This window comes from Fukomys damarensis, unplaced genomic scaffold (assembly GCF_012274545.1).
Source record: "Fukomys damarensis isolate Sample0158 unplaced genomic scaffold, DMR_v1.0_HiC HiC_scaffold_28, whole genome shotgun sequence".
NCBI lineage: Eukaryota > Metazoa > Chordata > Mammalia > Rodentia > Bathyergidae > Fukomys > Fukomys damarensis.
The window spans coordinates 21,710,991-21,720,894 of record NW_022900940.1 but is presented as its reverse complement, the minus strand read 5'-3'; the positions used below and the strand labels follow the sequence as shown (position 1 = coordinate 21,720,894).

The window sequence follows — 9,904 nt, the reverse complement described above, 5'->3', positions numbered from 1 at the left end:
GAGAGAGAGAGAGAGAGAGAGAGAGAGAGAGAGAGAGAGAGAGAGAGAGACTGACTTGCTGCTGGAAAATTCTTCCATTCATAGGATGACATTTTTTTATTTCTGCTTGAAAAAAAGTATTTGAGGCCAGGGATTTAGCTCAGTAGATCCAACCGCCTGCCTCACAAGCTCAAGGACCCAAGTTTTATCCTTGGTACCAAAAAAAAAAAAAGTATTTGATTATGTGGGCCCTAATGAAAGATGTATTTGTACTTTGCATTCTTAAAAATAGGAACAATCACTAGTCTCCCTAGTGATTAGAATGAAAGAAGACCTAGTTTGTGCCCCTAATTGGCTTTCGACTAAACCAAGGCAATGGCACCTACCCAGGAGGCTGAGGCACGATCACTTGAGCCCATAAGCTTGAGGCAGCCTGGGCAATACAATGAGACCCTGTCTCTGAAAGCTAAATTGGCTTCCAATTAGCAATACAGATGAAATAGTTGGCTGAAACTACATGGACTGTATATACTTATACATATATTATTATTTTTTCAGGTATACCCTTCTTTTTACTAGTGCTGTCTGACAATTTTCAGGGTTTTTTGTTTGGTTTTGTTTTTGTTTTTGTTTTTTCTTTCCCATTTTATTTATTATTTTTTTAATTGAGTTTATTGGTACATTTTAGGTATACAGTACAGTTACATTCATTACTGGGATCTTGTACCTTTACATGACAGGTCTTGGTTCTCATTTTTCCCCTTGTCCCTGCCCTCCCTTCACCCCCTCCTCTCCTCCCCATTTACAAACACTTTATTTCCATGTTTTCATTTTCTCACATTTTTTTCTTTTCCTTTATTACCTTTCCCCTACCCTTCCCACTTTCCCTACACCTTTAGCCCTTTTCTTCCCATTTCACAATGTCAGTTATCTCATTAAGATCTTATGTACTATTACAGTTTATTCGTACCAGAGAAACTATTTGATATTTACACATGTGTGACTTATTTATTTCACTTAGGAGTATATCCTCAATATGTATCCATTTTCCTATGAATGGATCTAATTTCTCATTCTTAATGGCTGAGTAATATTCCATTTTATAGAAAAACCACATCTTCTTTATCCAGTTTCCAACTGATGGGCAAATGGGCTGTTTCCAAGTTTTAGCTATTATCTAGAACATATAAAGAACTCAAGACAGTCGGCCCCCCCAAATATAAAGACCCAATTCAAAAATGGGCATCCGAAATGAACAGACATTTCTCAGACAAAGAAGTAAAAGCAGCAAATAAATATATGAAAAAATGTTCCACATTACTGGTCATTTGAGAGATGCAGGTGAAAACAACACTGAGATTCCACCTCACCCCACAAAGAATGGCTGCTATCAAAAAAATCACACAATAAAAATGTTGGCGGGGTTGTAGGGAGAAAGGAACACTTCTCCATTGTTGGTGGGAGTGCAGACTACTGCAACCACTGTGGAAATCAATATGGAGATACCTCAAAGAGCTGGGACTAGAGGTTCCATTTGACCCAGCCATCCCTCTACTGGGCATCTTTCCAAAAGAATTAAAAGAAGCATATCACAGTGATGTATGCGCACCAGTGTTTATAGCGGCACAGTTTGTAATAATTTTCAGTTTTTTAGGTTGTAAGAAGAGCATGAAAAATTTAGACGATATATAGTTTTCTGTGACCGTGACTTAAATGGGTTCATTCATACTCTTGAACACATACCCGTGCAGTAGTATAATTATGATCTTGCATTAGGCACCTGAAAACAAACTTTAAGTAACTTTTATATTTTCTTTACAGTCTGCACCCTCTCTGTTTCTTAAAAGCAATTTTGAGTACTTAAGGGGCAATTATCGAAAAGCTGTGAAGCTGTTAAATAGTTCAAACATTTCTGAGCATCCAGGATTCATGAAAACAGGTAAAAGAAAATTGTCTTCCTAACTCTCGTATGCCCTGTTACCCCCCCGACACCCCATGCCCTGGACTGCTCTTCAAAGTAATTTTTACTAATTTTTAGATGAAAATGTTTTAATATTTTTGCTGCAGGAATTCCTAGAATTTTAGCTTATAACTTGTTTCCACTTATAAGAAGTCCTATTATCTTTTTCTTCACTTTTCCTTAACCTCGCTTGTTCTTTCTTTCTTTTTGGTTTCTAATACCAACTTAGAAATTATGTCCAGGGAATAAAATCTTTGGGCTTTTGCTTTGTGAAGTAAGACCTTTCAAGGAAATGAGATAATGTTTTTATTTTACCCTTTTCTGTTATAAAAGCAGTGAATATGATGATTATCTTTTTTTTTAAAATGGTGGTTTCTTTAGACCAGTAATTCTATCAAAAATACTTCTATAAACTTAGGAAAATGATAATTATCTATTCTTACCTCTATTTAGAAAGTTAATTGCTTGATACTAAAGGTAAAAGGAAAGGTTTAAGTCATGACTATCATAGAGGTTTGTATCATTGCTATTTTAGGGAGAGGGAGAAGGAAAATTACTCAAGAAATGAGGATACTCTATTAAAAATCCTTTTGTTGCATAAAGTTTAAAGTTAACAATCGACTATGAATATAGGTTTATTACAGAACATATGCATAGTATGCATGAGTCTCTGAGTTCAACTCCCAGCACCAAAAAGAAAAGAAATGCAAAAAATTAATGAGTTTTTGTTTTGTTTTGTTTTTGTTGTGTTTTGGATTCTCTTCAAATCCATAAACAGAGTACACAGACTCAAGCCTTCTGCCACTTATACTTCAGGTCCCTGGAATCTTGGACATGAGAAAGTTGGCTTGTTCTGATTCTCTTATAGATGCTTTGTTCTAAATACCTGTTTTTAAGCTGGGTGTGGTGGTGCATGCCTGTAATCCCAGCACTCAGGGAGGTTGAGGCAGGAGGATTGCTGTGAGTTCGAGACCAGCCTGGGCTACATAGCGAGTTCCAGGTCAGTCTCAACTATGTAGTGAGACCCTGTCTCAAAAAACCAAAAATACATAAATAAATACCTGTTTTTAATTCTGAATTTTTATTTTTTTTAATCCAGGGAATGCTGGGCTACATCTATATGATCAGCCCACCTGCACTTCTCTCCCTCCCCATTTCCTACCTTTCCCCTCCCCTCCCTCCTTCCCTTCCTCCCTCCTTCCTTTTGTACCTTTCTTTTGTCTCCTTACCTTTTCCTGCTTCCCTCCCTTCCTTTCTTTGTTTCTTTCTTTCCTTCCTTCCTTCCTCCTTTCTTTCTCTTTCTCTCTCTCTCTCTCTCTCCACTCCCCCCTCCTCTCTCTCTCTCTCTCTCTCTCTCTCTCTCTCTCTCTTTCGTTCTTTCTTTCTTCTTTCTTGTAATGGAATTGAACCCAAGGCCTTCACACTGAACTATATCCCCAGCTCCCTCTTTTAAAAATTGTGAGCCAGGGATTTAGCTCAGTGGTGCTGCCACCTACCTCACAATTACAAGGTTCTGAGTTCAATCCCAGGCACACACAAATTTTTTTTTTTTTTTTTTTTTTGAGACAGAGTCTTGCTAAATTGCCTGGGCTGGGCTTGAACTTGTGATCCTCTACCTCAGCTTCCCAGGTGTGCAACACCACACCTAGTTTTTATATTTTCTTTCTTTCTTTCTTTCAGTCCTGGGGGTGGAACGTGGGACCTCACACATCCTAAACAAACACGGTACCACTGAACTACATCCCCAGCCCTTGACTTTTTACTTCGAGATAGGGTCTCAATAAAGTGTCCAGGCTGGCCTGGAACTTGCGGTCCACCTATCTTACCTTCTCTGGCAGCTAGGGTTACCTTGGAGCACCCACACCCTGCTGATTGATTTTTGTTATTTTAATTTTCATAGTTCCTTCATTGACAGGCAATATGAAATTATCTCTTAGACTAGAAAGATAGTTTGTGCTCAGAAAGTCTTGTTTTGAATTGTCTTGATGAAGATTTTAATAGTGATAATGCCAAGCTTTAAAACGGAGCCAGGAGGGCCAGGGATGTAGCTCAGTGGTTCCACTACCTACCTTGCAAGTGCAAGGACCCAAGTTCAATCCCTGGTACCAAAACAAAAACAAAAACAAAAAACACTTACAATGGAACCAGGAAAGCAGGGTTTATAGTAGAAATTTATGATAGTGTAATAGGAAAGATTTTTATATATTATTTCTATTGCTTTTTTTTTTAACTTTTGAGTTACTGGCGATTGATATCTTTACATTTGTTATATCCCCAGCCCCCCCGCTTTTATTGTTGAGAGAGGGTCCCATTAAGTTGCCAAGTTTCTCAGGCTGGTCTAAAACTATCGATCTTGCTGCCCCCTCCCAGAGTGCTGGGATTACAGGCATGCACCACCAAGTTTATATGTTGCTATTTTTTATAGTAATTAATTTTGGAACCTCTATTTCTTATATGTAAACTAATACACCATGTTTTTTAGAGATGATTTAGGAAATGGTGTGTTTCTTAGAAATTGTCCAAAATGCCACTACCCAGAAGCAACCTCCTTGAAACATTTTCATGTATTTCCTGTATCTTTTTTATTTTGGGGTTTTTGTGGTTGTTGGTTAGTTCGTTGGTTGGTTGGTTGGTTTGTAGTACCCTGGGCCTTTACCCTGAGCTATATCCCAGACTTTTTTAAATGTTGAGACAGGGTTTTGCTCAGGCACTAGATTGTCTGGGCTAGTCTCAAAATTGTGATCTTCCTGCCTTGTCCTCCTGAGCGCTAGTATTACAAGCATCACCCAGCAGACACTTGGTTTTTTTTCTTTCTTTTCTTTTCTGTTTCTTGCCTTGCCTTTTCTTTTCTGATCCTTTCTTTTCTTCTTTCATCCATTCATTTATTTTTAATTTTTTAATTTCTGGGACTCAAACCAGGGGCCTCATACATGCAAAGCATATGTTCTGCTGCTGAGCTAAATTCCCAGTCCCTTTTCTCTTTTTAAAATACTGTTATTGCTTAATTTAAAATATATCAAGCCAGACATAATGGGGACATCCCTATAATACCAAGAATTCAGGAGGCTTAGATAAGACGATCTAAAGTTCAAAACCAGGCTGACATCTTAGCAATAACGTTTCTCAAAGTAAAATAAAAAGAACTAAACATGTAGCTCAGTGGTAGAGCATTTGGCTAGCATACACCAAGCCCTGGGTTCAATTCCTAGAGGTGAAAAAGAAACTGTATTAGAAGATAGCCTTCGGGTCAGGGATTTAGCTCAGTGGTGCTGCTGCCTGCCTTGCAAGCACAAGGTCCAGAGTTCGATTGCTGGTACCAAAAAAAAAAGACAGCCTTTACTTTTTGGTATAAAGGAATAAATATCTTCATTAATTTTTTCATTCTAGGCAGGCATTTTATATCTATAAGGAAAAGATATGGACTATTGAGCAAACTATTTTAGACAGTTTGGTGATTGACTTAGTAAACTAGGCCAGGCATGGTGGTGCACACCTCTAATCCCTGCTCTTGGGAGGCTGAGGCAGGAGGATCACCATGAGTTAGAGGCCAGCCTGGACTACATAGTGAGCCCAAAGCCAGCCTGAACTACATCGCAAAACTTTGTCTCAAAAAAACAACAACAGGGGCTGAGGATTTAGCTCAGTGGTTCTGCTGTCTGCCTCATAAGTACAGGTCCTGAGTTCAATCCCTGGTACCAAGAGAAAGGAAACTAAAGCTTGAATTACTTTCATCACAACAAAATAAAATCCGGAAAGACAAAGTATTAAAATGTAAAAAAATTTTTCTTTTTCCTTTACTTAGGACTTTGAGCTTGTGTGGCAGGTACCGTGCCACTGAACTAAATTCCTGGCCAAAAATGTAAAAATTTTTAAAGTGGCAAAAAAAATTTTTAAATTAAAATTTGGGTGACTCTTAATTTTGTGTTGAGGAGACTTGATTAAACATCCAAAATAGAAGTATCACAACGTTTAGAAAACATTACTAAAGATTTTGACCACATAAAAATAAACCTTTTATGATTAAAAACATAAACAAGGGCCAGGGATGTAATTCAGCACCTGGCAAGTGCAAGGGTCCCGAGTTCAATTCTTGGTACTAAATAAATAAATAAAATAAACATACACATACACATACTAAAACAAGTTATAAAACAAATTTCAAATGGAATTGGGCAGAAATATTTGAAACAGATGTAACAGAAGGTTTCAGTAACATACAAGAAAACTAGTAATCAACAGGAAAAACACCTGCAGCCAAACTTTAAAATGGGTAAAGACAGGATAAGGTAATATACAGGTTGAAAAATACAAATACCCAACAGATAACAAGAATACTCAGCTACGGTGATCATTAATAAATGTTAATTTTAAAAATAAATGTGAATTAAAACAACAGTGAGACTCAAGGCATAACAAATAAAAGTAGGCTCTTATGTACTCATCCTATTCTGTATACTCTTGCTATTGCTTGTTTGTTTGTTTCATATAATACTTTTTCTTTTTTTTTTTTTTTGGTACCGGGGATCAAATTCAGAACCTTATGCTGTAAGGCAGGTGACGGTACCATCGAGCTAAATCCCAGCCCCCATATAATGCATTTTGATGTTCTCGCCTTTCTTTTTTGCCTCCTTTCTCCCCTCTTCCTTTCCTTTTTCCATATTTGTGTGGTGCCTAGGATCAAACCCATAGTCCAGCACATGCTAAGCAAGCAGTCTACTTTGTAACTACATCCCCTGCCCCTTTGCATCATATATTTGTTTCATTATTTCCAATTTCTGTATTGTATTTCATTGTGTGGATACATGTGCATTAGGTTACTAATAAGTATTTTTTTCTTTTGTATTTTATATCATTTGCCTACAGTTATTAAAATTTTTAAAAATTAAGCAAAAGTCTGCAGTCAATTTTAAAAATAATTTATTCCCTTTCATGAAAGAGATTTAAAGGTGGGCATGGGTGCACATACCTGTAATATCAGCAGTCTGGGAAGCCGAGGCAGGAGGATCACAAGTTCAAGCCTAGCTTGGGCAATTTAACAACTAACTTACTAGCAAGACTCTGTATCATAATAAAAAATTTTTAAAAAGAACTGGGAATATAGTTTACTGTAGGGGCCTGGGGTTCAATCTGTGGTACTGCAAGATGAATGAATGAGAGTGAATGAGATACTTAAAGCAAAGGAGTTTAGTTTTTAAAATATTTCCTAAACTTCAATTGTCAAGTAAACTATACTGAAGGGAACAATTAGAATTGCAAACAGAATTAACGTAGATAGATAATCGATCTTGTATAAGGGGTGTCAGTGTTCAAAATATTTGTTTACTTAATACTGCCATGGAACCCAGAGAGCGTGGAGCCTCAACCCCAGTTCTTTTTTTTTTTTTTTTTTTTTTTTTTTTTTTTTGTACTGGGGATCAAACTTGAGACCTTGCGCTTGCAAAGCAGGCGGTGGCACCACTAAATCCCCAGCCCTACAGTTCTTTTTATTTATTTTAAGACAGGATCATACTAAGGTGCCCATGCTGGGCTCCAGTTTCCACTACACCTGCCTCAGCCTTCCAAGTAGGAGAGAGTACAGGCCTAGGCTTCCACACCCAGCAAGAGGATGACTATTTTTGTGGGGGGGGCGGGTACCGGAGATCGAACTCAGGTCGTTGCACTTGGGAGGCAGGCACCAGCACCAGTGAGCTAAATCCCTGGCCCAGGAGGGTGACTTTTTTGTGGACAAATTTGTGTTCTCAGGTGAATGTTTGCGATGCATGTTCTGGAATAATCTTGGTTGCATTCATTTCGCCATGAGCAAGCACAATTTGGGAATTTTCTACTTTAAGAAGGCGCTGCAAGAGAATGACAACGTCTGTGCACAGCTGAGTGCAGGGAGCCCTGACCCAGGTGAGCCAGCACTCGGAGACAGTTTGTGCTTTACTACTTGGTAAAAGCATGATTGAAAGGACAAGCATCTGGCCAGAATGCTTGGGGACCTACGTATACTTGACACTGTTGCTGCCCAACAAATTTGTTTCTGGGGATTTTTAGTGTACTGCTTTAAATAACAAGGTGTTAAAAGTAATGTTGAATGTCATAAAATTTGTTAAATTCTTTTTTTCATGCATTTAAAGTCAGTAAGCCTGCACCATATTTGATTAATCAAAATTAATATTTCTACTGAGTGTAGTGGCGCACCCTGAAATCCCAGCACTAAAGATGCTGAGGCAGGATTGCCAGGAGTTTAGGCGGGCCTAAGTTCAAAGCAATCCAGAACTACAGTGAGACCCTTTCTCAAAAAAATTAATATTTCTTGGCTATACCAAATTACCTTATTAGAGGTTCTTTGCAGTTTCCTTTTCACATGTGATATTTGGCAGCATCTGACAACTTTTAAGCAATTCCCTGAAATTTATCTTTTGTTATTAAGAATTCTTGACCTGAAATGCTTAAGATTAGTCAGTTATCCAATTTTAAAAATAATAGGGCTGGGGATTTAGTTCCATGGTTCCGCCGCCTGTCTCAAAAGCCCAAGGACCTGAGTTTGATCCCTGGTACCAAAAAAAAAAGGAACAGATTTGGTGCCGTGGATTTAGCTCAGTGGTGCTGCCGCCTGGTATAAGGCCCCAAGTTCAATCCCCAGTACCAAAAATAAATTAATAATAATAATAATAGTAAAAAACAGTGGGCTGGGGAGTTAGCTCAGTAGTTCTGGGCCCAAGGACCCAAGTTCAATCCCAGTACCAAAAATAATGGTGATGATGATGATGATGATGATGAAGGAAGGGGAGGGGGGTAGAGGAAAAAGAAGAAGAAAGCACATTTAACTAATACATATCCTAAATAACAAGTGGTCTCACTACAGATGATGAATCAGTGAATAAGTAATCACATACATGCTAATAAAGTGGGTAACCAGCTGGGCATGGTGTTGCACTCCTGTAATCCCAGCATTCGGGAGGCTGAGGCAGGAGGATCACTGTGAGTTCGAGACGAGCCTGGGCTACACAGTGAGTTCCAGGTCAGTCTCAACTACATAGTGAGAACCTATCCCAAAAAAACCCAAAAAAAAAAAGGTTAACCAAACTGAAAATGAAAGTGTGGACTCTCCTTATAGTCTCTAAAACATGGAAAAATGGGCCATGGATGTTCAGTGGCACCACCTGCCTTGCAAGCGGAAGGTCCTGAGTTCAATCCCCAGAACTGCAAAAAAAAAAACAGAAAGGTATGATGTTCCAAGGGAGTGAGAGTCTTTCCTGTCTCTTATGTCTGCTTCCCCAGAGCAGTGTTGCCTGTGGAGCTGGCAGATGAGCAGGCATAGGCAGCCAAGGTGACTGGGGAGTACCTGTGGGGTTTCACCACTGGTGAAGTCTATTGCAGTGTCAGGTTGTGGTCACTGGTATTAAACATGGTGTTACATATGGTAGGGTTCAAGTACTTAACAGAATAAAGTCTTCAGTATAACTGTTCCTTTAATGATTTATTCTCATCAAATTTTTATCACTAGGCAAAAAATTTTCAGGAAGACCCATGTGTACTTTAGTAACCAACAAGAGGTATGAGTTGCTGTATAACTGCGGGATTCAGCTTCTTCATATCCGAAGGCCTCTTGCTGCCTTCGAGTGTCTGATCGAAGCGGTCCAGGTTTATCATGCCAATCCTCGCCTTTGGTTACGGCTGGCTGAATGCTGCATTGCTGCCAATAAGGGGGTGAGTGCTGCTTGGCTACATTTTTGAACTGTTTCTCCTCTCCCAGCATTTCTTACATAGAAAACCAAAAATTCTTAGGAACACATAAGACCTCATTTTGGGGTATTTTTGTTTGTTTGATTTCACGGGGGGGTACCGGGGATTGAATTCGGGTCCTCTTTTGAGGCAGGCGGCAAAATCACTGAGCTAAATCCCTGGTCCCTGCTGGGTTTTTTTTTTTTTTTTTTTTTTTTTTTTTTTTTTTTTTTTTTTTTGGGTTAGTATATTGTC

At 38.6% G+C, this 9,904-nt stretch overlaps 1 protein-coding gene across 5 annotated transcripts in view; it reads left to right on the top strand.

Annotated features, from left to right (window-relative positions):
• Cnot10 (CCR4-NOT transcription complex subunit 10) overlaps positions 1-9,904 on the top strand; it is a 71,255-nt gene that overhangs the window by 23,225 nt on the left and 38,126 nt on the right. For all 5 annotated transcript variants that reach the window (XM_033756984.1, XM_010629643.3, XM_033756983.1 and 2 more), the window contains exons 8-10: positions 1,801-1,918; positions 7,682-7,831; positions 9,432-9,634. In XM_033756984.1, the coding sequence (XP_033612875.1) occupies positions 1,801-1,918; positions 7,682-7,831; positions 9,432-9,634 (471 nt within the window). The remainder of the gene's footprint in view (positions 1-1,800; positions 1,919-7,681; positions 7,832-9,431; positions 9,635-9,904) is intronic.